Source organism: Scomber scombrus, chromosome 20 (genome assembly GCF_963691925.1).
Source record: "Scomber scombrus chromosome 20, fScoSco1.1, whole genome shotgun sequence".
Taxonomy (NCBI): domain Eukaryota; kingdom Metazoa; phylum Chordata; class Actinopteri; order Scombriformes; family Scombridae; genus Scomber; species Scomber scombrus.
Genome location: NC_084989.1, coordinates 22,613,278 through 22,640,323, shown reverse-complemented (window position 1 = coordinate 22,640,323; position 27,046 = coordinate 22,613,278). Strand labels below are relative to the sequence as shown.

Below are 27,046 nucleotides of genomic sequence, written 5' to 3'. Positions count from 1 at the left end.
TGTCAGGTTTTGTAGAAAGTTCGGACCCAAATGCAGAAAGTTCCAAATTCAAGAGTTTTTAATTGAACAGAAAAAGTCAAAAAAACAACTCCAACAAAGAATGTCCCGTCAAACGGTGAAAAAACTCAACAAAAATGCAGGCTCTTGGCCACAAAACTGAAACAGGAAAAGAGCTGACAAACTAGAGGGCAGTCCAAAGAGTGGTCTAGAGGCAGGCAAGGGTCAGGTCCAAATAAGCAATCCAAACAGGCAGATAATCCAAATCGGCAGGCAAAATCCAAAAACCAGGTTCACAGGCAGAGTACAAACAAGCAGGTTGGCAGACAGGAAAAGCAGGTAACAACGGTAGATGTGCTCAGAACAAAAGACTGGGACAATCTGACAAACTGGGGCTGACAGAGCACAGAATAAGTAGGCCTAATCATTAGGAGTTAACGGAGTACAGGTGAGCACAAAATGGCCGACAATGACCACATGGAAGCATGACAGGTGAGGGCGGAGTCATTACCCAAAACAAACAAACAAAAGCACATGGCTGCAACACACAAAATGTCCAGCAAGTGTCAATGAACATGCAACGATACTGACACTACCCCCCCCTCAACGAACGCCTCTCGGCGTCAAGGCAGGATGGCGTGGGTGTTGCTGGCGAAAGTCTCTAATGAGTGTCTTATCCACAATGTGGCGGGCGGGAACCCACATCCGCTCCTCTGGCCCATACCCTGTCCAGTCAACCAAAAACTGGAGACCACGCCCACGCCGGCGAACATCCATCAGCTTCTCGACAGTGTAGACAGGACCCCCATCAACGAGCCGGGGGGGAGGGCGGGGCACAGCCGGGGGAGACAGAGGACTGTGACAGACAGGTTTGACCCGGGACACATGGAAGGTGGGATGGACTCGGCGAAGTGAGAGGGGCAGGCGCAACCGGACTACAGATCTGCCCAAGACCCGTTCGATGACATAGGGCCCAATGAAGCGGGGAGCCAGCTTACGTGAGTCCACTCGGAGAGGTAGGTCCTTGGTAGAGAGCCAAACCCTCTGACCGCTCCTGTAGTGGGGGGCCTTGACCCTTCGGCGGTCTGCCAACCGCTTGACCTGGGCACCCGAACGCAACAGAGAGGCTCGAGCACGTCTCCACGTCGCCTTGCACCGCCGGACAAACGCCTGGACCGATGGAACCGATGCCTCAAGTTCCTGGGAAGAAAAGAGAGGTGGTTGGTAGCCAAGGCAACATTGAAAAGGGGAGAGACCCGTAGATGCAACAGGGAGAGAATTGTGGGCATACTCAGCCCATGCCAAATGCCGACTCCAGGATGTGGGATTCTGGGACGCCAGGCACCTAAGAACCCTTTCAAGGTCCTGGTTGGCCCGCTCTGTCTGGCCGTTGGTCTGAGGATGGAATCCTGAAGAGAGGCTGGCGGTGGCTCCAATAAGCCTACAGAACTCCTTCCAAAACGAGGACACAAATTGAGGACCTCGGTCAGACACCATGTCAAAAGGCATTCCATGGATCCTAAAGACATGGTTAACCATGAGAGAAGCTGTCTCCTTGGCAGAAGGGAGTTTAGGCAGAGGGACAAAGTGCACACACTTGGAGAACCGATCAACAATAGTCAGGACAGCAGAGTTACCATCAGAAGGCGGGAGGCCAGTCACAAAATCCAAGGCTATGTGGGACCATGGTCGTCTGGGTACCGGGAGCGGCTGGAGGAGTCCGACAGGTGGCTGATTTGAGCTCTTGTTTTGGGCGCAAATCTGACAGGCAGCAATGAAGGCTTGGACATCTGCAACCATTCGGGGCCACCAAAACTGTTGACGGAGAAATGCCATAGTCCTCCTAACCCCGGCATGGCAGGTCAGTCGGGAGCAGTGACCCCACTCCAAAACCTGAGGACGGACAGAACTGGGGACAAACAGGCGGTTAGGGGGGCAACCAGCTGGGCAAGCCTCCTGTTGCTGGGCACTGCGAACCACAGAGACTATATGCCAAGAAACTGCACCCACTAAACAGTGAGAAGGCAAAATGGTGTTAGGGGCAGGGGCAGCATCTGGAGCACTAAACTGTCGAGAAAGAGAGTCAGGTTTAGCATTCTTGGACCCAGGACGGAAAGACAAGGTAAAATTGAACCGACTAAAAAAAAGAGACCACCTGGCCTGGCGTGCGTTGAGTCGTTTGGCAGACTTCAAATACTCCAGGTTCCTATGGTCCGTCCACACAAGAAAAGGAACCTCAGCGCCCTCTAGCCAATGACGCCACTCCTCCAGAGCGAGTTTGACCGCCAGAAGTTCCCGGTCCCCGACATCGTAGTTTCTCTCAGCAGGCGTTAACTTGTGGGAGAAAAAGGCACATGGGTGCAGCTTACTGTCCTCCTTGGACCTCTGGGACAGGACAGCCCCAGCCCCTACCTCAGAGGCATCCACCTCAACAATGAACTGACACGAAGGATCTGGCATAACCAGAATGGGAGAAGAGGTGAAACGCTTCTTCAGTTGTTGGAACGCCTTCTCCGCCACTTCCGACCAGAAAAACCTGACAGAGGAGGATGTCAGAGCAGTTAGAGGAGAGGCAAGAGAACTATAGTTACGAATGAACCGTCTGTAAAAATTTGCAAAACCCAGAAACTTCTGCAGATCCTTGCGGGACTGAGGGGTAGGCCAATCAATGACTGCCTTGATCTTAGAGGAGTCCATCCCAACACCACCTTCAGAGACGACAAAGCCCAAAAACGATGTGGAGCGTTGATGGAACTCACATTTCTCAGCCTTTACATAAAGTTGGTTCTCTAGTAACCGCTGAAGAACTAATCGGACATGATGGACATGGTCACGAAGGGACTTGGAAAAAATCAGAATATCGTCCAAATAAACAAAAACAAATTTGTTTATCATATCCCGCAGTACATCATTGACCAAAGTCTGGAACACAGCTGGGGCGTTGGTCAGTCCAAACGGCATTACAAGGTATTCGTAGTGCCCTGTGGGTGTATTAAATGCCGTCTTCCACTCATCTCCCTCCCTGATTCTCACCAAATGATAGGCATTACGAAGGTCCAATTTAGAAAACACTGTGGCACCCTGTAACAGTTCAAAGGCTGAGGACATCAAGGGAAGAGGATATCTGTTCTTAACCGTAATATCATTGAGGCCCCGGTAATCAATGCAAGGTCTTAATGATCTATCCTTCTTGTCCACAAAGAAAAACCCTGCCCCTGCTGGAGAGGACGAGGGACGGATAATACCTGCTGCTAGGGAGTCCTCAATGTACTTGTTCATGGCCATTCTCTCAGGGGGCGCCAGAGAGTACAGACGACCTCGAGGCGGACAAGCTCCAGGAAGCAACTCTATAGAGCAATCATATGGACGATGAGGTGGTAGAGAAGTTGCCCTGGACTTGCTGAAGACGGGTCTCAGGTCTAGGTATTCCTCCGGAACTCTTGACAGGTCTGGAAACTCCTCAGGTAGCTCAGGAAAAACAGGGAACCGGTTAAGGGCAGACCTCAGACACTGGGAATGACAGAATGGGCTCCAGCCCAAAATAGAATTCTTCTCCCAATCAATGTGCGGGTTGTGTTTGACTAACCAAGGGTGACCAAGAACTATGGGAATCTGTGGTGAATCAATAACATAAAGAGCAATCTCCTCAGTGTGATTACCAGAGAGCATCAAACTCACCGGGGATGAGATATGGGTTACCTTGGCGAAACAGGTCCCGTTTAGCGCTGAGGCAGTCAATGGCACTTGCAGGGTGGTTACTGGAACTCCCCATCTGGTGGCCAGTGATACGTCAATGAAGCTCTCTTCAGCTCCAGAGTCAATGAGGACGGAGGTGGTGTGATGATGGCTCCTCCACATCACAGTTGCTTGCAGAACAGTGCGAAGGGATGGGGAGATCCTTGAGGGAATTGCGCTCACCAGTACTCCCCGCCTCACTGGTGAGCATTGTCTTTTACAGGACAGGTTGAAACAAAATGGCCACGCTGACCACAGTACAGACAGGCACGAGACTCCAGCCTTCGCTGTCTCTCAGCTGGTGAAAGACTAGTCCGGTCTATCTTCATTGGCTCTGGAGGAACCGGAGTGGACGACCTTGATCCCCCCTCAAGGACCTGAAGAGGAGAACTGGACCCTCGACGAAGCTCAGTCCGCTGAGAACTACTGGTTGTCTTCAACTGATGAAGCTGACCTAGCCGAGTGTCCACACGGATAGCCACATCCACCAAGCCATCAAAAGATGAAGGCAAATCGCGGGGAATGAGTTCATCCTTAATCCCTTCAGAAAGTCCATTGAAAAACGTATCATACAGAGCTTCCAGGTTCCAACCAGTAGAGGACGCCAGAGTCCGGAATTCTATTGCAAAGTCGGACACTGACCTGCGGCCTTGACGAAGGTTAAGGATCTCACGAGCAGCCTCCCTACCCTGTTTAGAGCGATCGAAGACCTTCTTCATTTCACCAGTGAATTGAGGGAAGTCATCCTGGATCGCCACCTGGTTGCTCCAGATGGCCGTTCCCCACTCACGAGCTCTTCCAGACAACTGGGTGATGACGTAGGCAACCTTAGAATGATCGGAAGGAAAAGTCAATGGCTGTAGTCCAAAAATCAGCTCACACTGAGCTAGGAATGACTGACAGGATCCTGGATCTCCTGAGTAAGTCTCAGGTGGAGGCAGGCGAGGTTCTCGGGCTGGAGCAGCTGGAGGAGGTGGTACTGAGGAGGCTAACTGGAGCTGTTGCACCCTAGCAGCAAGGTCAGTCACACTTGCTGTAGCTGCCTCCAACGTCCTGGAAACAAACTCAATTTGTGCCTGGTGTTTCCCCAGCATTGCTCCATGCCGATCAAGAACCTTACTTATTTCTGCTGGGTCCATTATCTGGTCAGATTGTAATGTCAGGTTTTGTAGAAAGTTCGGACCCAAATGCAGAAAGTTCCAAATTCAAGAGTTTTTAATTGAACAGAAAAAGTCAAAAAAACAACTCCAACAAAGAATGTCCCGTCAAACGGTGAAAAAACTCAACAAAAATGCAGGCTCTTGGCCACAAAACTGAAACAGGAAAAGAGCTGACAAACTAGAGGGCAGTCCAAAGAGTGGTCTAGAGGCAGGCAAGGGTCAGGTCCAAATAAGCAATCCAAACAGGCAGATAATCCAAATCGGCAGGCAAAATCCAAAAACCAGGTTCACAGGCAGAGTACAAACAAGCAGGTTGGCAGACAGGAAAAGCAGGTAACAACGGTAGATGTGCTCAGAACAAAAGACTGGGACAATCTGACAAACTGGGGCTGACAGAGCACAGAATAAGTAGGCCTAATCATTAGGAGTTAACGGAGTACAGGTGAGCACAAAATGGCCGACAATGACCACATGGAAGCATGACAGGTGAGGGCGGAGTCATTACCCAAAACAAACAAACAAAAGCACATGGCTGCAACACACAAAATGTCCAGCAAGTGTCAATGAACATGCAACGATACTGACAGATACTGGTCCTGAGACTGAAGGGAAAAAAGAAAGGGTCATTAGTCAGGAATCCACAGAGGAATCTAATTAAAAAACTACATAAAAATGTATCAATGGTAATAAAACAGGTGAACTGTTTGATGCTTGAACGTTTAAGTACTTAATCTGCTCAATGTGTGCAAAACCTCAGGCACGAAGAATAAAAAGAAAAAGTTACATGAAGGCAGCATTTAGAGGTCTGAAAGAAAAAAACGAAGGCAAAAGGGAGGAATTGACAAGATGATCCTGTTACAACCAAAATAGTGAGATACTTACATGCTTACAAAGAACCTACAAAAATGATAATATATGCATGAATCAGCAAATTCATTTGTCAGAAGTTGAACCAGGTGAACACAGGGCAAGATCATGATTACCAAACTTTTAGAAAACATATATTTATAATACATGCAATTAAATTATGTTTAATATGTCAGATGGTTCAACTTGTCAATGTATTTACATTGAATTACATGTAAATATATTGACCATGTCCTTATTATGACTGCCCCTTATCGGTGATGTAAGCATTCCACTATTGTTTTGTATTCAAGACTCTTTGGTTATGCATGCATCATGTCACTTTATTCCTTATTTTTAAGGACATGTCAGCCTGAGGAACAGCGACAAGCTTAAAAGTCACTGCAGCCAAAAGTACCTGCCAGTCCTCATGTTCTTTGTGCCCTTTAGTGTCTTTATTTGTGCATCTCCTCTTTTCCTTGTGTCATTAGGAACAAAGCAACCTATACGTGCATGCATTTGTCTATATTCATTTCAATTTGTGTTAATAAGAGTGTTAAAAGGTGTAATTAGTTTGCTCTGACCGGTGTAATAAAGCTATAAGGAGTCAATGAGGGGGGGGTGGGGGGTGGGGGGTCAGTTTAACACAGTCTGTGCACACCTCACAGTCCTGAGAACAGGTCTAATCAGCCACAGTAATTACAATCAGCTGAGTGGGTTTGTCCAAAGCCGTGCAGAGACTTTAACGATTCAAAAGGTTAGTAAAAGGTAACTCATCAGATCAAACACTCGGTCAGTGAATTAACAATAAGCACGCGAGGAAGCACACGGTTGGCCAACTCTGCACCTGTGTGTCATTAATTTACACAATACCACATCGTGCACAAATGAGAGATTTGACTTTTAAAGAAGAGCTTCCATCTACGAGAAAAGGTGCCAAAACTTGATTGTTGCCCAATACATCCATCCAATCCAATTCCACAATATGGATATTACATTAGTGTGACTTAAACACATATTAACATGCTGCCTTAGTAATACAAAAGCTTGTAATATAGACTTGGTTCACAGCAGACTTTTTTGACTTGTTGTGGCAGGAAAAACACAGATGTGAGAGAAATCCGAAGATTAGCTTAATATAACAACTTGTACCACAGACAGGTTTTAACCCACACACTTTTATTCCGTCATGGGAGCAGAGATATGTTTTTCTTTAAATTGTATACCTGGATTAAACCCTCAAATTTCTTGCATTATCGTGCCAAAGTTATGTAACTAGTGTTAGTTCAGATGGTGATTTGTTACTTTAAGGATCGCCAGCTATACAAACTTATTGTAACTGATTTAAAAATGAATCAAAGTGGTAAATTTAACTTTATTAGTCAGCAAAACCTACCAGTAGTTTAACATGCTCGTTAGTTATTTGAGTTGGCAGGCTAATAATAAGCAAAACGCTGACACTATGTTTACAGCACATATCTGCAGTAATATCTGAATCATGAGATCACAATGTTAAAAATAAACTGATAACACATTTTAGCTTATTTTCCAACACCGCTGACAGACAGCCGACTCCAGTAACGTTATGAGTCACGAACCGTGGCAACAACAAATGTGCCAAAATGTAAATATAATTATGAAATTATGCGTAATCCAATGTGTTTTTGTGGAAATGCATGTAAACAAGTGGAGAACATGAATTCCTTTCCAGGTTCAAAAGTTCATCATATGTCTTTATTACATGTTGGAAACCCTGAGAGGTTGCTTTACATATTTAACACTGAATCCTCAAGTGCATCTTTTAAAAATCCTGTGGAAACATCGTTATCGTTTGGTATAATTGCAGCAAGTTTTGTCTGAATTTGCAGCGCATTTTTTCTAAATTCTGCACAAATTGATGATGTTTTGCTTGTTTTTCGTCTATTTACGTGTCTTTTCTTATAAAGTTGCACAATGCATTGAGCTCTGAGGGCCACCGTACTGCTTTGGTCACTATATTGAAGAGAATCTGTCAGCTTCCACTTTGGTTGAATTAGCATCTTAAGCCTTTCCACTTGCTCTCACTGCACCACTAGTTGGAGGCCCAGAGAGAGGAGGAGGAGGAGGAGGAGGAGAGAGGAGAATGAAATGTGAGAGAAAAGAGACAGAGAGGAGAGGAGAGGAGTGGAAAAATGCACACTGCTAGTTAAACTCAATGACCTCTGTCTCATAAAACAGAGGCAGCGTGAAGTAATAGCAGAAGAATCAGCAGCAGTGTTTTCTGTCCTCGAGCCAAAACAATTTGCATACAGACACACAGCGGCGTTCAGGCCCTTTGTAAACTTTGTGTTTGTGGATGAGTGCTATGAAAATGAACTTTATTACTAATTGTCTTTAACAGCTTAATCCTATTAGGATCATTGGGACCAGGAGTTTATACGAGCATGCCAATCTTTAGCTTTGAAGGCTGAAGGGAAACAAGTCTGCAGTGCATCCTCTGAAATGAGGCCAACGCGGAAGTAACTTAAAACTGCATTCTATCAAAAGGCCACCAGGGGGCGACCGTTTTGGTGTCAAAAGGACTTCCGTCTCTATACAAGTCAATGGAGAATTCACCAACTTCTCACTTGATTTCTAACCTCAGTAAACGTTTTCAAAATGTGTTTATGGTCTCAATCGCTAGTTTAAAGCCTTCTTCAATGCAGTATGATGTTCATTTGGGACATTTTGGCCTCCTTGATTTTATATGTGACGATAAAGCAGAGTATGCATTAGGGCGTGGCTACGTCGTGATTGACAGGTTGATTGGTTCACAGGTTCAGGAGGGCGCCTCATGCTCCTCCTGATGCCCATATAAGTAGAATCCGTGTTTTTATTTTTCCCAGCATGCACCTGACATTTTCAAGATGGCGCTGCTCAGATCCGAAACTACTGGCTTCCAAGCAGCAGTCCACAAACCAATGGGTGACGTCATGGATGTTACGTCCATTATATATACAGTCTATGGATTGCATCCTTAATCCATGTGATTTTTGGTGGAAACACATGTAAGCAAGCGGAGAACATGAATTCTTTGTCAGACTGAAAGTTCATCATATTTCTTTATTACATCTTACAAATCCCTGAGCTGTTGCAATACATATTTAAACACTGAATCCTCAAGTGCTGCTAAGTGTGCTGAATCATCCGTGTCACTGAATGAATTTGTGGCTATTAGAGACTGAAAGCACAGCTGAGTCGGCTAGAAGTTACGTTGATATACGACTAAATTGCAGCAGAAAACAGAATTACTTTGTCTGTCATGATGATTGAATTGATGTATTTTGCAAGTTGCACAAATGTTGATAGAGAATGTCTGAGTGAAATGTTCAGTAGTTGTTTTTTTACCCACTAAAACATCTATTCTTGCAGTATAATACCCACTACAAGCAACAACTGCAATATTAAGCACTTGGTTAAGATTCAGGAAAGATGAGATGTTTGTTTAATGCTGAAATAAAGTCAGCAGAGATGAATTGAAGCAAGGAACATTAAAACAGAACCACAATCTTTTATAAACCTGAACCAAAGTGAATGGAGGAAGAAGGAAGGAAAGGGAGTAAGGAAGAAGGAAGGAAAGGAGGAAGGAAGAAAAGAAGGAAGGGAGGATGAAGGACGGAAGGATGGAAGGAAGGAAAGGAGGGAGGAAGGTAGGAAGGAAGGATGGAAGGGAGGAAGGAAAGAAAGGATGGAGGGAGGAAGGAAGGAAGGAAGGAAAGAAAGGAGGGAGGAAAGGAAAGAAGGGAGGAAGAAGGAAGGAAGGATGGAAGGAGGAAGGAAGGAAAGGAGGGAGGAAGGAAGGAAGGAAGGACAGGAAGGGAAGGGAGGAAGGAAGGAATGAAGGGATGAAGAAGGAAGGAAGGGAGGGAGGGAGGAAGGAAGGAAAGGAGGAAGGACAGACAGAAAGAAGGAAGGGAGGAAAGAAGTCAAAACAGACGGGGTCAATTTGACCCGGGTGGACGACACGAAGGTTAAAGAAACACGTAACCTAAAAGCGTAATCCAGGCAGCGATTTGTGTAATTAAGAAAACAATTTAGTTACATAAACATAATATGAAGGTGACAGAGTTGGAAAGCTGTTCTCAGGTCAGCCGTGATACACAGTGTGTTTCTGCCCAGTTAAAATCTGTCTGAAAGTCTGAAAAGACAAAGTCCGCAGCAGCAGTCATGATGCAATAACTGTGTGTTGCAGGAAAAGCTGCCGACCTCATAAACAGTTTCTTTATTGGTCTAAATTTGTGCTGAACTGATGGAAACTGCTTTTTGCTGACATTATTTTAACCCGAAAAAAAATTGAAGCTTTACAAAAAGAAAAAAATCTGCAAATGTTGGCCTTGCATTTTAATATTTAAAAAAAAGGTGAATAAAATCTTTGAAAAACTATTTGTAGCACACTGAAACATTATTCTATATTTCTTTGTGTCGAGTTAAATATGATTTTTTTTAAATAAGTGTTTTAGTTCATTAAAATGTGTTTTATTACCATGGTTAAAAACATCACTTATCTGTAGGGAAAGTTGTTGTACTTACCCTTTAGTAAGGGAGCGCTGTTCCTTTAAGAGACATGCCACATAATCATGATGTCCCCGATTTGACTCCAGCTAAGGACCTTTGCTGCATGTCATCCCTCTGTTTCCTATTGGCCTCTATGCCAGCTACTTTAAAATAAGGCTCAAAAATGACCAAAAACATAATATATGTATAAAAAGAGAGATACACTGAAGCAAAAGTGGGTTTTTTTCATGTCCTCAAATTGACCCCGTCTGTTTTGACTGTTCCTTCTTTCCTCCCTTCCGTCTGTCCTTCCTCCATCCCTCCTTCTTTCCTTCCCTCCATCCTTCCTCCCTTCCTTCTTTCCTCTGTCCTTCCTTCCTCCCTTCCTCTTTTCCTTTCTCCCTCTCTCCTACCTTCCTTCCTTCCTTTCTCCCTTCTTCCTTCTTTCCTCCCTCCCTCCTTCTTCCTTCCTTCCTCCCTCCGTTCCTTCCCTCCATCCTTCCTCCCTTCCTTCTTTCCTCTGTCCTTCCTTCCTCCCTTCCTCTTTTCCTCTCTCTTTCCTCCCTCCCTCCTTCCCTCCCTCCTTCCTTCCTTCCTTCCTTCCTTCCTTCCTTCCTTCCTTCCTTCCTTCCTTCCTTCCTTCTTTCCTTCTTTCCTCCCTCCCTCCTTCTCTCTTCCTTCCTTCCTTCCTTCCTTCTTTCCTTCTTTCCTCCCTCCCTCCTTCTCTCTTCCTTCCTTCCTTCCTTCCTTCTTTCCTCCCTCCCTCCTTCTCTCTTCCTTCCTTCCTTCTTTCATCCATCCTTCCTTCCTTCCTTTCCTTCCTCCCTCCCTCCTACCTTCATTCCTTCCTTTCCTTCTTTCCTTTCCTCCTTTCCTTCCTTCCTTTCTTCCGTCCCTCCTTCCTTCTTCCCTCCTTTCCTTCCTTCTTCCTCCCTTCCTTCCTTGACTCAAGGACAACAGGAGGGTTAATTAAAGTGCAAAAAGTGGATGAACAGGTTTATTTCGGTTCATTTTATATTGTGCAACATGTGCTCAGACACAAGCAGGCATGCATCACTATGTCCACTTGTAATCCTTTGTGATCACTAATTACATTTTCTTTACGTTTCTACTCTCAGACAACTTATAGATAATGAAATATTGATTTGGCAGCAGCAGAAACGAGACTGTCTGAGTGGTAAACAGGAAGCATTTTACGACCTGTGACTGTAAACCTTCCCTTCTTTTATTTGTTTTGTTTTATAAAGCTCATTCTGCAGCCTGACAGCAGAAACAGAGAAATATGTAAATGAGGGAAAACTCAATTGTGAGATTGGCTGCATTAAACTGCAGGAAAATGATATGAAGCATAAAGAGAGAGAGACTGGGCAAGAGAACAAGGCTGTGTTTACCATAAAATTAAAAAAGTTTGTACTGTGTTAATTAAAATTCAGTCCGTCAGATCGTCATGGTGATATGATTTCTTACTGATGTGCGTTTGAACCGTTGGTGATGCAATCGCTAAGCTGCTTTATTATCACTGACTTTTAAATGCTTGAAATGAACAAAATGATTCATAATTTCCACTCTTACAAAAGAAAAAGGTCTTGTGAACAGAACATGTGATTTTTTTATGAGCTTTTTTTTCGTTTTTCTTTCTTTCTTCCTTTTTTTCTTCCATCATGACGCAGCACATTCCTCCTCTGATCCAGCACTCTCAGTCTAGTCAGTGTTTACTCAGGCTGCAGCTAATTATTATGATTGTTAATATGGTTTTTTATCATTTTATGTCATCTGCTGATCATTTTTTTAGTCATCATGATATCAGAATTCAAGATGATGCCTTCAAATGTCTTTTTTACCTAAAATCATGAAGTTACTATAATTTAACCCTCCTGTTGTCCTCGAGTCAAGGGAGGAAGAAGGAAGGAAGGAAGGAAGGAAGGGAGGAACAAGGAAGGAAAGGAGGGAGGAAGGAAGGAGGGAGGGAGGGAGGAAGGGAGGAAGGAAAGGAGGAAGGAAGGAAGGAAGGGAGGAAGGGAGGAAGAAGAAAGGAAAGGAGGGAGGGAGGAAAGACGAAGGAAGGAAAGGAGGGAGGAAGGAAGGAAGGAAGGAAAGGAGGGAGGAAGGAAGGGAGGAAAGAAGGAAGAGAGGAAGGTAGGAGGGAGGGAGGAAAGAAGGAAGGGAGGAAGGTAGGAGGGAGGGAGGAAAGGACGAAGGACGGGATGAAGAAGGAAGGAAAGGAGGAAGGAAGGAAGGAAAGGAGGAAGAAGGAAGGAAAGGAGGAAGGAAGGGAGGAAGAAGGAAGGAAAGGAGGGAGGAAGGAAGGAAGGGAGGGAGGGAGGGAGGGAGGAAAGGAGGGAGGAAGGAAGGAAGGAAGGAAGGGAGGAAGGAAGGGAGGAAGGTAGGGGGAGGAAATAAAGAGAGAAGGAGGGAGGGAAGGAAATAAGGAGGGAGGGAGGGAGAAAGGAAAAGAGGAAGGAAGGAAAGAAGGAAGGAAGGAAGGAAAGAAGGAAGGGAGGAAGGTATGGGGAGGAAAGAAAGAGAGAAGGAGGGAGGGAAGGAAATAAGGAGGGAGGGAGGAACGAAGGACAAGGACAGAAGGAGGGACAAAAAGGGAGGAAAGAAGGAACAGTCAAAACAGATGGGGTCAATTTGACCCGGGAGGACGACACAAACGTTAAAAGAAGGAAAAGCAGCAAATTCTTGCAAAAGACTTAAATCGACTTAAATCATCGACCATTTCTCAGATGTCACCTGCGTCTCATTTCGGGCTCGTTTAGTACCGGGATGGTCGGGTGTGACCGTGGCCCACTGGTCTGTGTGATCGCTGCTGAGTCACCGCTCACAGATTTCTCCTCTCAAAGCGATGAGAGAAGTATGAGCAGAGACTTTGAGTTATGAGGGAGCGGCAACAAGCTTAATGGCTCGAACGGTCCCCGCCTCTGTGATTTAATATCGCCTTAATGAAAGTAAAAAAATGTTATTGTCTCATGTAATTATTCGCCTTGTACAACATCACAACGGATTCTCTTTTCAGTCCGACTAACATGACTAATGCAATTAATTTGATCTTGTGTAAACATGCTGACATAAAATGTTCTACTTTAACCCTCCTGTTGTCCTCGAGTCAAGGAACGAAGGGAGGAAGGAGGGAGGAAGGGAGGGAGGAAGGAAGGAAGGATGGGAGGAAGGAAGAAGGAAGGAAGAAGGAAGGAAGGAAGAAGGAAGGGAGGGAGGGAGGGAGGGAGAAAGGAAAAGAGGAAGGAAGGAAAGAAGGACAGAGGAAAGAAGGAAGGGAGGAAGGTAGGGAGGAGGAAAGAAAGTGGGAAGGAGGGAGGGAGGGAGGAAGGACAGACAGAAGGAAGGAAGGAAGGGAGGAAAGAAGGAGGAAGGGAGGAAGGAAGGAAGCAAGGAAGGAGGGAGGAAAGAAGGAAGGGGGGAGGGAGAGAGAGAGGAAGAAGGAGTGAAAGGAGGAAGGAAGGGATGAAGAAGGAAGGGAGGGAGGAAGGAAGGAAAGGAGGAAGGACAGACGGAAGGAAGGAAGGGAGGAAAGAAGGAACAGTCAAAACAGACGGGGTCAAAATGGATTAAAGCAGAAATTTGATGCTGGGTCCACAAAAAAAGAATGTGTGCAAGTTATTCATACGTTTATTTTCACATTTTAACCCCTTTAAATTTAAACTAAACCACATGGACACAAAACAACGCTATCAATGCTAGTTTATTAATCACACTTTCCTTTCCTGTCTCCTTTAGGGGTTTCCTACTCACACGTGCAGGGGCAGACAGGAGACGAGGATGTGGCGGTGGACTTGAAGCTGTACAGTCACCGGTGGAGGAGATGGCTTCCCCCGAAACCTCGTAACATGGACAGTAACCGGGCCAGTCAGGAGCAGGACCAGGACCCGGAGCAGGAGGAGCCCGAGGCCTTCCCGGGTCTGCTGTCTGCAGAGGAAACAGACAACAGCTCCCAGATAGAGGTAAGAGAGGGTTCACCACATGGCTGCTGTATGTTTCATGTTACCAACGCTGTTATTTAATGGTTTGATAAGGTGTCAAACATTTAAAAGTGGTTCTGATTTTACACATGAAGTCCAGTTCAGCTACAACCAGATTCATACTGGTCAGGCAGTGGTAGACCAGTTTTGTGTTGCTGGTTTAACCTTCGTCTCGTCCTCCCGGGTCAAATTGACCCTGTCTGTTTTGACTGTTCCTTCTTTCCTCCCTTCCTTCCTTCTGTCCTTCCTCCCTCCCTCTGTTTCTCTTTCCTCCCTTCCTTCCTTCCTTCCCTCCTTCCTTCCTCCCTCCTTTCCTTCCTTCCTTCCTTCCTTCCTTCCTTCCTTCCTTCCTTCCTTCCTTCCTTCCTCCCTTCCTTCCATCCTCCCTTCCTTCCATCCTCCTCCCTTCCTTCCTTCCATCTGTCCTTCCTCTCTCCCTCTTTCTCTCTTTCCTCTCTCTTTCCCCCCTTCCTTCCTTCCTTCCTACCCTCCTTCCTTCCTTCCTCCTTCCTTCCTTCCTTCCTTCCTTCCTTCCTTCTTCCTCCCTTCCTTCCTTCTTCCTCCCTTCCTTCCTTCCATCTGTCCTTCTTCCCTCCCTCCCTCCTTCTCTCTTTCCTCCCTTCCTTCTTTCCTTCCTTCCTTCCCTCCTTTCTTTCCTTCCTTCCTCCCTACCTTCCCTTTTTTCACTTGATGAAATAATCTTTGTTCAAGGTCCATTTACTAGCTGTTCTTGAGCGTTTAGATCACATCACTAAACCTTATCAGCAGATGGAATTTGACCAGTTGCCATGGAAACTGTAGATACCATGTCAATATAATGGGACTTCATTGTCTGTTTGCTTGAAAGTTGAGTTTAAAAGGTCATTCTTGATCTGGGACTTTTTCCTCCCTTCCTTCCTTCCTTCCTTCCGCCCTCCCTCCTTCTTCCTCCCTTCCGCCCTTCCTTCCTTCTTCCTTCCTCCTCCCTTCCCTTCATTCTTCCTCCCTTCCTTCTTCCTTTCCTTCCTTCTTCATCGCTTCCATCCTTCCTTCCTCCTCCCTTCCCTTCATTCTTCCTCCCTTCCTTCTTCCTTTCCTTCCTTTCCTTCCTTGCTCCCTTCCTTCCTTCCTTCCTTCCTTCCTTCCTTCCTCCCTCCTTCCTTCTTTCCTCTGTTATTCTTTCCATCCTTCCTCCTTCCCCTTTTCCTTTCTCCCTCCCTCCCTCCTAACTTCTTTCCTTCCTTTCCTTCTTCCCTTCCTTCATCCCTCCTTTCCTTCCTTCCTTCCTCCCTCCCTCCCTCCCTCCTTTCCTTCATTCTTCCTCCCTTCCATCCTTTCCATCCTTCCTTCCTCCCTTCCTTCTTTCCTCCCTCCTTTCCTTCCTTCCTTCCTTCCTTCCTCCCTCCCTCCTTTCCTTCCTTCTTCCTCCCTTCCATCCTTTCCATCCTTCCTTCCTCCCTTCCTTCCTTCTTTCCTCCATCCTTCCTTCCTTCCTTGACTCGAGGACAACAGGAGGATTAAAAGTTCATTCTTGATCTGGGACTTTGTGGATCATCATCTCCTCGTACAGCGTTAGAAAGACATGAATGAAGACGAGCACTGAAAGAAGTCCTACAGTATTTGAACCTCTCATTATTATGACTCAGCTCAGTAAACCTTCCCATCTAGTAAAGAAAAACCAGCTAATATAAAGAGAATGAATCAATAAAGTCTGCTGTTGAGCTGCACCTAAAAATACTCCGGTAGCTTCCCCCGGAGCATTTTATAAATCTCTATAGAAGAAGTTTGATAATGAAAAAGAAGACTAGGAGGAGCCGTTGAGGATTAATATTTTATATATCAAATTAAGCTCAGCCCCTCAGGTGATCAGCTGCCTTCTGCGTGGAATTGAATCCTCTTTAAACTTGACCTCGGAGAGACCTGAACAGGAAATTAACCCTCCTGTTGTCCTCGAGTCAAGGAAGGAAGGATGGAAGGGAGGAAGAAGGAAGTAAAGGAGCAAGGAAGGGAGGAAGAAGGAAGGAAACAGGAAGGAAGGAAGAAGGAGGGAGGGAGGAAGAAAGGAAGGAAGGAAGGAAGGAGGGAAAGAAGGAAGGAGGGAAGGGAGGAAGAAAGGAAAGAAGGACAGAGGAAAGAAGGAAGGGAGGAAGGTAGGGGGAGGAAAGAGGGAAGGAAAGAAGGAGGGAGGGAGGAAGGAAGGACAGGAGGAAGGAAAGGAAGGAAGGACGGAGGAAAGAAGGAACGAAAGAAAGAAGGAAATAAGGAAGGTAGGAGGGAGGGAGGGAGGAAAGAAGGAAGGGAGGAAGAAAGGAAAGAAGGACAGAGGAAAGAAGGGGAGGTAGGGGGAGGAAAGAGTGAAGGAAAGAAGGAGGGAGGTAGGAAGGAAGGACAGAAGGAAGGAAGAAAGGGGGATGGAGGAAGGAAAAAAAGGAAGGGAGGAAAGACAGACAGAAGGAAGGAAGGGAGTAAAGAATGAACAGTCAGGGGTCGTCGGATCTGCTGGAGATTAATGGCCAGGGGTTCAACCTGTGTTTGCGTTTATGTAAATGAAAGGCATCGCCCCGTGTCCTCCGTTATGGCGCCTCGGCCCGTCGTGCAGCATCGAGGCGTGCAGCCATAATGACGGCGGCCGCCTGGGTTTAGACAGCTCGTTAAGTTTTCCTGTGGCTTCTAATCATCTCAGGTTCACAACCCACATGTCTCGCAGCGAGGAGTGAAGGAGCTTTGATCGTCAGCTGTAAACACGCACAAACTTCAACTTCAATCACACACACACACACACACATATAATGCATGTGCACAACTATAAACACACACATCTTCGCACGGAGAAATGCATGAACACGAGCGCAGCACTTCAGATGACAACATGTCCCTCCTCTGGGTTTTTTTTTTTTTCACTCTCTGAGGCTCATTTGGTTGTTGCCAAATGGAAAAACAGCACACAGCACAAACAGCCCGTCATTCTTCCTGTCGTTACCCAACACACACACACACACACACACACAGACACACACACACACACACACACACACACACACACACACACACACACACACACACACACACACATATATACACACACACACACACATACACATAAACACACACACACACACACACACACACACACACACATATAGCTTCGAAGGTGGACTTTCACATTAGTGCGATTTTTCCCTTTTAGCCGAATCCCACAAATGTTCCCATCACTCTTCATTAACACACTTTTACTTTTATCTACTGCGGGGTCGTAATCTAAATATTCCCATATTGGGGCGTGACGTTATCTGCCTGGAACTTCTTCTTCTTCTTCTTTTTTGTAGAAAAATGACACTTGCACGTCTTCTTCTTGAGTATTAAGCTGCCACCTACTGAATCTTACTTATCTCAAGAAGTCTAACTGAAATAAATGTACCTTGGACTCAAGCTGATACATAAATATAACATAAAAAACAACACATAGAACATCCACATATTGCACATAATTGCACAGATCACACATTGCATGAACCTCCACAGAGTATATTGCACATATGACGTATTGCACAACCCACATATTGTAGTTCATTTTGCATCGTAATTCGTTTTTCACTGCTAGTTTAAGTTTTAGTCTTAGTTTTCATTAACTATAATAACCCTCACACACATATACACACATGCAAACCCTCACCTGCCACCAACACTTTATTAACCCTCCTGTTGGCCTCGAGTCAAGGAATGAAGGGAGGAAGGAAGGGAAGAAGAAGGAAGGAAAGGAGGAAGAAGGAAGGAAAGGAGGGAGGGAGGGAGGAAGAAGGAAGGAAAGGAGGGAGGAAGGAAGGGAGGAAATGAAAGAAGGAAGGGAGGCAGGAAAGGAAGGAAGGATGGAGGGAGAGAGGAAAGAATGAAAGAGGGAGGGAGGGAGAAAGGAAAAGAGGAAGGAAGGAAAGAAGGACAGAGGAAAGAAGGTAGGGGGGAGGAAAGAAAGGGAGAAGGAGGGAGTGAAGGAAAGAAGGAGGAAGGACAGACGGAAGGAAGGAAGGAAGGGAGGAAAGAAGGAACAGTCAAAACAGACGGGGTCAATTTGACCCAGGAGGACGACACGAAGGTTAACATGAGAAAAACCTTCATATTCAGAGAGCAGGAAACAGAAATCCTCCTGCCAGCACCGAGCTGACTGGATTTAAAGACCATCACCGTCTCCTCTGCAGCACTGAAGGAGCTTCAACTGAGGAGAAAACACCCCAAAAAATCTACTCTTCCTTGTTTTTTACAGAGTCATATATCATTAATCTGAGATGGTCAACACATTCCAAGAGTTATTTTCTGTCGTAATTTACGCTTTTAGGCACACCTCCTTTCCATCACCCTGTTTTGTCTACTTCAGTTCGTGATTTGCGACCCGAATTTCCTGCTCAGAAAAAAGTGAAGAATTTCAGCTTTTAAAAATACAGGTTGTCTTCAGGCTGTTTTGTGCTGTTAGTCTGCTGATGAAGTGGTTTCTGCTTCTCTAAAGGTAGATTGTAGTCTGAGGATGTAAAAATAGTGAGTCCAGGATAAAGAGGCTTTTTTGCGTAATGTAAAAAGCCAACATAAGAAGTTTGACATTTCGGGAAATTCACTTTATTGCAGAGAATTTGATGAGAGGATGGATACCACTCTGTGTCCAGGAGCCAGTTAGCATAGCTTAGCTTAAATACTTCAAACAGGAGACAACAGTTGGCCCACATGGTGGACATCAAACCTACTAAAAAGCTTCAAGTCTTATTAACATGTGAAGGCCAGCACCATCATTAAAGGGCCTGAATTTAGCGGTTTGACTTTGTATTTGTAGAGACAAGTTGATGCTTTTTTTGAGATTTTGGAGCCAGATTTGGAGCCAGCATCTAGTGGCTGTTGGCGGCATTGCACTTTAAAGTACTTCTGTATTTGTTTCAGTCTCAAGATGCCACTTCATCACTAATTAACTCATTATGTAGGTGGATTTGTTTTTTACCTTTGCACAGAGCCAAGCTAGCTGTTTCCTACTGTTTCCAGTCATTATGCTAAGCTAAGCTAACTGGCTTCTTGCTTGAGCTTCATATCTACTGTACAGACATGAGAGTGGTGTCAGTCCTCTCATTTAACTCTCATATTAGTGTATTTTATCTCTATAAACTCACACAATGTATGTTTGGCCATTTAACACACTAATATATACAGAGATTCAATCATAAATAGCAGTTCTTGAACAGTGTGAAGTTGTTTTAGGGCGGACTTTACAGTGAGAGATTGGATCAATTTGTTTTATTTGCCATAAAATGAGTTTCCACTGTATACAATAGAAGAAATCTCTCCATCTCCGTCATTGTCGTTGCTTTGAGGTCAGTCTGTGTTTGGGTTTAACTGCTGCCATAACACAACTTTCCAACAATAGACTCATCTCACCTCAACATGCAGGTTTATAACAGCGGGCCTTATAACAGCAGACTGTCTGACGCCCCTGAGTGATTGTGAGTCACTGTATCGCCTCTCCGGATCATTAACCCAGTTTAAACAGCTCCGAAGTCGAAGGTGTCTTTAGGGTCAATGTGAGATAGAACAAGGCGAAAGCTGGAACAAACGAGTCAGTATCACCCAATTCAAGTCAAGACTCATCACTCGTTTCTTTTATTCGGCAACACAAAGTTCATGCTAGTCTAGACATGCTGTCAGTAATGGCTCACGGCAGCTAGCGGTCATGTTTTCGTTGTTTTGTTATAGTTCAAAGAGTCAGTTCAGAGCTGTTCCTTTAACCGTTTCTTGGCTCGTGACGTTGAAACGCTCTCATAACATCCAGCTGTTAACTTGTTATGTAATTAAATCATCATTCCTGCTTTTTTAGTATGTCTGATTTCATAAGTGTGGATAGAAGCTTATATAAAAGGTGGTGATTTATTGCTAAAATGTGTTTTTTTCTTTTCTGGATTCAACCACGTATTACACTCTTGTATTAGCAGCATTAACATCTGTGTGATGTTTTTAATGATTTTTCACTTCAACCTATCAGCTGTTTGATGATGTTTCAACAGTTTAAAATGAAAATTAGACCAACAGGTTGTCCTAACTTTTTGGTTAAAGTAAGTTTAGTTATTGTTTATTGGTTTAGAGTTTGAGTTTGAGTTTTATAGAAGTTAAGCATTTTCTTTCTTTGCTACTTACTGATGGTCATGGTTCTGCTTTTTAGTTTGTAGGGTCTATTTAAGTCCTCCTGTTGTTCTCGAGTGAAGGAAGGAAGGGAGGAAGAAGGAAGGAAAGGAGGGAGGGAGGAAGGAAGGAAGGAAGGAAGGAAGAAAGGAAAGGAGGGAGGAAAGAAGGAGGGAGGAAGAAGAAGGAAAGGAGGGAGGAAGGAAGGAAAGAAAGGAGGGAGGAAGGAAGGAGGGAAGGTAGGGAGGAAGGAAGGAAAGAAAGGAGGGAAAGAAGGAAGGAAAGAAGGAAGGAAAGAAGGAATGGAGGAAAGAGAGAAGGAGGGAGGGAGGGAAGAAGGACAGATGGAAGGAAGGAAGGGAGGAAGAAGGAAGGAAGGGAGGAAGAAAGGAGGGAAGGAAGGAAGGAAAGGAGGGAGGAAGGAAGGCAGGAAAGAAAAGAAGGAAGGGAGGAAGGACGGAGGAAATAAGGAAGGTAGGAGGGAGGGAGGAAAGAAGGAAAGAGGAAGGGAGGAAAGAAGGACAGAGGAAAGAAAGAGAGAAGGAGGGAAGGAGGAAGGAAAGAAGGAAGGGAGGAAGGAGAGAGGAAGGAAAGAAAGAGAGAAGGAGGGAGGGAGGGCAGACGGAAGGAAGGAAGGGAAGAAAGAAGGAACAGTCAAAACAGGCGGGATCAATTTGACCCGGGAGGACGACACAAAGGTTGAACAAGAGTCTGAATCTGCTTCCTACCATCTTCCCAGCCAATCAAAGTGAGTTATAAGATCCCGTTTCACAAATGTTTGTCTCTCAGAGATTGCAGATCATTTCGTGTCCCATATCGTAAGTATGATGTATCTTTGATTAGGTAGACGTGTCAAAATTAATGCAAGAGGAAATTATCTCATGCTGCAAGTCGCAAATTTTGGTGAAATGGCCCCCGGAGCATCTACAGGCGAGGACAGATGCAGGTGTAAACCGTATAAATCACTCTGCAGTAGCAGTAAAGCATTTAGGTAGCATGTAATTTACCGCTCCTCCTTTAACAAGCTCACCGCCCGACTCATCAGTCAATCCTGGAATGTCCGAGCGAGTCCCTACACTCTTTTAACCTTTGTGTCGTCCTCCCGGGTCATATTGACCCCGTCTGTTTTGACTATTTCTTCTTTCCTCCCTTCCTTCCTTCCATCTGTCCTTCCTCCCTCCCTCCTTCTCTCTTTCTTTCCCTCCTTCCCTCCTTCCTTCTTTCCTCCCTTCCTTCCTTCCGTCTGTCCTTCCTCCCTCCCTCCTTCTCTCTTTCTTTCCTTCCTTCCCTCCTTCCTTCCTTCCTTCCTTCCTTCCTTCCTTCCTTCCTTTGGTCTGTCCTTCCTCCCCCTTCCTTCTCTCTTTCTTTCCTTCCTCTCTCTTTCCTCCCTTCCTTCCTTCCTTCCTTTCCTCCCTCCCTCCTTCTCTCTTTCTTTCCTCCCCCCTACATTTCTCCTTTCCTTCTTTCCTCTGTCCTTCTTTCCTTCCTTCCTCTCTTCCTCTTTTCCTTTGTCCCTCCCTCCCTCCTACCTTCCTTCTTTCCTTCCTCTCTCTTTCCTTCCTTCCTTCCTTCGTTCCTCCGTCCTTCCTTCTTTCCTTTTCTTCCTCCCTTCCTTCTTTCCTTCTTCCTCCCTTCCTTCCTCCTTTCCTTCTTCCTTCCTCCTCCCTCCTTTCCTTCATTCTTCCTCCCTTCCTTCCTCCTTTCCTTCCTTCTTCCTCCCTTCCTTTCCTTCCTCCCTTCCTTCCTCCTTTACTTCCTTCTTCCTCCCTTCCTCCCTCCTTTCCTTCCTTCTTCCTCCCTCCCTCCTACCTTCCTTCCTTCCTTCTTTCCTCCGTCCTTCCTTCCTTCCTGTTCTTCCTCCCTTCCTTCTTTCCTTTCTTCCCTTCCTTCCTCCCTCCTTTCCTTCCTTCTTTCTCCTTCCATCCCTCCCTCCTTTCTTCCCTTCTTCCTCCCTCCCTTCCTTCCTTGACTCGAGGACAACAGGAGGGGTTAACAAAGTGCTATTTTCAGCCTCCATCTGAAGCATCACCTGCATACCAATGAAAGGTCCCGACCTCCAGTCTGAGAAACGTTCCTTTTTAGAGGCTGTTTACAGCTGTCAGGAGGCTCCGTTTTAAGTCCCCGTCTTTACGAGGAGAATAAACAAACTACACAAATACACACGGACGACATGTGGCAGCCACTTGGGTTTCCAGAACTGCTCCAGACCTGCTCCGGTATCGTATTACAACACCACAGAAAGAAGCCAGGAGAGACATATTTCTCCTCATGTTTCCCTCTGGATTGAACTCGTACAGTTTCACGCCGGCTCGCTCATATATCTGCACTCCAGTACAGCACTGCGTTCACGATTTAACCGATGTCAGAGATGTCAGATTACCAATAAAAGCAAACACAGTGTATTGGTGTTTGCGGGGTTCATCCATCCTTACACTTAAAGTGGATGTATCATGCACATTTCCAGCTCTATATTTATATTTTAGGGCTCTACTGGAATATATTTGCATGATTTCCAGTTAAAAAACTTCCTCCATCCCTCCTTCTTTCCTTCCCTCCTTCCTTCCTTCCTTCCCTCCTTCCTTCCTTCCCTCCTTCCTTCCTTCCTTCCTTCCTTCCTTCCTTCCTTCCTTCCTTCCTTCCTTCCTTTCCTCCCTCCCTCCTTCTCTCTTTCTTTCCTTCCTCTCTCTTTCCTCCCTTCCTTCTTTCCTCTGTCCTTCTTTCCTTCCTTCCTCTCTTCCTCTTTTCCTTTCTCCCTCCCTCCCTCCTTCCTTCTTTCCTCCCTCCCTCCTACCTTCCTTCTTTCCTCCATCCTTCCTTCCTTCCTTCCTTTCCTTCCTCCCTTCCTTCTTTCCTACCCTCCTTCCTTCCTCCCTCCTTTCCTTCCTCCTTCCTTCCTCCCTCCTTTCCTTCCTTCTTCCTTCCCCCCTCCCTCCTTTCCTTCCTTCTTCCTCCATTCCTTTCTCCTTTCCTCTCTTCCTTCCTTCCTTCCTTCCTCCCTTCCTTCTTTCCTTCCCTCCTTTCCTCCCTCCTTTCCTCCCTCCTTCCTCCCTTCCTTCCTCCCTCCTTTCCTTATTTATCTTCTACTTGCTCCTTTATGCAGCCGCTCAGTTCAGCTTCTGTCTAAAATACTCACAGCGTTTAACAAATGTTGCTCCTGCCTCTCCGATTAAAGCCTTCGTTTTCTTCATAGGAGTCTGCAGAACAGAAACAAGAACAACACACACACACACACACACACACACACACACACACACACACACACACATGCAAATTATGAATTATTATAGACGTGACTTCTCTCTATGAGGACAAAATGAAATCCTGATTAACTCGTTTAGTTTAGTTTATTTGGGTCCATCCATCCCGCCGCTGCTGCTGCTGGTGCTGCTGGTGGTAATAGTGGTAATAGTGGTAATAGTGGTAATAGTGGTAATAGTGGTAGTAGCGGTGGTAATAGTGGTAATAGTGGTGGTGTTTGTTTGTTTGAGCTTGTTTTGATATGTTGTAATAAGGGTGTGGTTTACAGGCAGAAGGCAGTTATTGGATGTCTGTGGCTGCTCGGGAAGCTCTTTAAGGCTTACACGCTTCACTACATTTACTTTTTTTTTTATTTGTGTATTTCTTAAGGGAGAGAATTCACACAGCGAGACAGCAGGGGCCGGCTCATTTTCATTACTTCATTTGATTCCCACAGCTGCTTTTGTTGTTTTTTCTTACTTTTACCGACATCTATCCATATTTAAAACCTGCAGCAAATGCAAATGAGTTGTTTTTTTTCCTTCCTTTGTTTGTTTTGTCTCAGTTTGTCATGTTTGTTAAAAGATTCCTTGAGGATAATGTGTTTGGAGAGAGAGGGATGTTTAGATGTCGGTCCCTAGAGGGAGAAAAAAAGGGGTCAGAATTTGGGTGAGATGTTAATTTTAAAGGGTCATTTCTGGAATAAACCACTTGACATTCAGATGACTTGAGAGGAAAATGTATCCAGCTCGTAAATGTTTCTCTTCTAGGCTTCTACACAATGAGTTTATAATAAAACTATTATTGTTATTATTATTGTTATTAAAAAGTATAGAAGAGAGAGCGATAGTTTAACTACGATATGGGCAGAATCCAATATCACGATATTTATGACCAAATACCTCGATGTCGATATTTTGACAATATTGTAGGGATGACTATCGGTGCTTTCACAAAATATTTACACAATGAGATTTTTGATAAGTCATCATCAGTAATGTGGATATAATGACGAATCTGTTCAGCTCAGAAAAATTCCATTTATACTGTAACGCAGCCTTTAAAAAAGCAGGAAAAGACACTTATTCCATATCACCATATTACGATATTCAAAATCTAAGATGATATCTATAAAATATCACGATATCGATATAAGATTGATTTATTGCCCTAAGCCTTAAGTCTTGGGTCTGATACCTGGCTGTGGGCCTTTCTGTGTGGAGTTTGCATGTTCTCACTGTGCTTGCATAGGTTTCCTCCTATTGTCAAAAGATTATGTATGTTAGGTTAATTCTCCTGTCACTGCTCCTAGGATTGAGGATGGGTTAAAGGCAGAGACTGGATTTCACTGTGCAACTGTATGTGTGACAAATAAAAGTACCTTAAATAGTTTGGGATGGTTGTCATATTCTCTTCTGGGTTGCTTGTCACATATTGGCATATATGTTGTGATATATCTAGTCCAGGAATTTTATCAGGAAGACAAACATGAGACTGTGAGGGAGGAAGGAAGGAGGGAAGGAAAGAAGGAAGGGAGGGAGGAAGGAAGGAAGGGAGGAAAGGAAACAAGGAAGGGAGGAAGAAAAGGAAGGAAGGAAGGACGGAGGAAAGAAGGAAGGAAGGAAGGAAGGTAGGAGGGAGGGAGGGAGAAAGGAAAACAGGAAGAGAGGAAGGAAGGAAAGAAGGACAGAGGAAAGAAGGAAGGGAGAAATGTAGGGGGGAGGAAAGAAAGAGAGAAGGAGGGAGGGAGGAAAGAAAGGAAGGACGGATGGAGGAAGGAAAGAAGGAAGGAAGGAAAGAGACTCCACCAGATGTGAAGCTCAGAGCAGTCAGAGAGGTTAAACTGCACAATATTGTTATATAAGGATTTTTTTAAAAGCACTTATAGGAATGATTTTACCTATTTATGTTCTCTTGGTGCAGGAAATAGGTTGTTTTATTGTATTAAAACAACATCAGGGACTACCAACCTCATAGTGTGTGACTACCAACCTCACGATGGGGACGGTTGTCACATATTTTAAACACAATTCTTACACTTTAGGCTTCTATTACCCATTAAAAGGGAATCTCTTCAGTATATGGTTTATGAGGAATTCAAAGTAAAGTAAAAAAGTGTGACTCCCCCTACTGCACCTTCTCCAGCAGCTGCTCCTCAGATGACCCTGCAGTTATTTAAACTTCAGTCTGTGTCCAGTCTGCTTCAATTTTTAACCTGCGGACTGAGAATCCGCCTTCATTGTTGCATTCAGGGCCTGTAGAGTTTGTCTCAGTGTGTCAGCCAGCGTGCCGTCTCCCAGTCCGTCTGTCTGAATGAACAAAGACAGCAAAGTTTGTGAGTAGACTGTGTAGTGCGGCGCTCCCTGTGTACCTCTAGCATCACTTTTAAAGGAGAGCCGTACACACACACACACTCTGTCTGAACCCATCACACACTTTTCAAATCCTATTCATGAGATCTGCAGCACGACTACCGCTGACCCCGAGGTAGGCGTAAATTATAAATCATTCGCCTGGATTCAGCTCACACCGCTCGTTTACTTTATTCTCTCCAATATTTCCACTCTGTCTAAACATTCCCACGTTCTTGTCTTTCCACACATGAATATTTATCCAGTTGCAAAGCTGTTAGATCGTAATGTTAAGACTGATTCACCGTTTTTTTCAGGGGGGTTGTTTTTTTGGCGTTTTATTACACTGAGTTGTCTGTTTGCATATGAATCATTTCAGTTAGTCTGAAGCTTGGGAGGTGAGAATAAAAGCTCCTCATCAGGATGCAATTAAAGCTTGCAGCATTTCTTCCTCCTCTGATATTCAGTGTTTGAAAATCAGCATGTTTTTTATATAGAAGTACGAGCACAATAATATCATAAAAAGTGATACTCTCTCTTTTGGTTTTGTTTGTTTATTCTGTTTGATAAGTAGAGGCACCTATAGCTCAGTGTTTCCCACATATAGGCTCTACTTTACATGGGCGAATAGCTCAGGTAGATAAAATCTGAGTTGCGTGTTGCAGAAACTGAGTGTCGACTAGAAGCTTCTCTGTGTGCTGCCGCCAAGCTGCAAGTTACCTACAGATAACCTGCATGTGAGGCGTTTAGGGGGCATCTGTAAATTGAAACATCTATTGATATCCTGCATGTGAGGCGTTTAGGGGGCATCTGTAAACTGTAGCGTCTACCGAAAGCCTGCATGTGAGGCATTAAGGGGTCATCTGTAAATTGAAACATCTATTGATATCCTGCATGTGAGGCATTTAGGGGGCATCTGTAAACTGTAGCGTCTACCGAAAGCCTGCATGTGAGGCGTTTAGGGGTCATCTGTAAATTGAAACATCTATTGATAGCCTGCATGTGAGGCATTTACTGGTAATCTGTAAATTGCAGCATCTACCAATAGCCTGCATGTGAGAAGTTTAGGGGGCATTTGTAAACTGTAGCGTCTACCGAAAGC

The 27,046-nt window shown here is 44.9% G+C and overlaps 1 protein-coding gene across 1 annotated transcript in view; it reads left to right on the top strand.

Moving 5' to 3' along the window:
• plxdc2b (plexin domain containing 2b) overlaps positions 1-27,046 on the top strand; it is a 140,786-nt gene that overhangs the window by 42,479 nt on the left and 71,261 nt on the right. Inside the window, exon 2 of the mRNA XM_062441833.1 lies at positions 13,989-14,212. Coding sequence (XP_062297817.1) covers positions 13,989-14,212 — 224 coding nt within the window. The remainder of the gene's footprint in view (positions 1-13,988; positions 14,213-27,046) is intronic.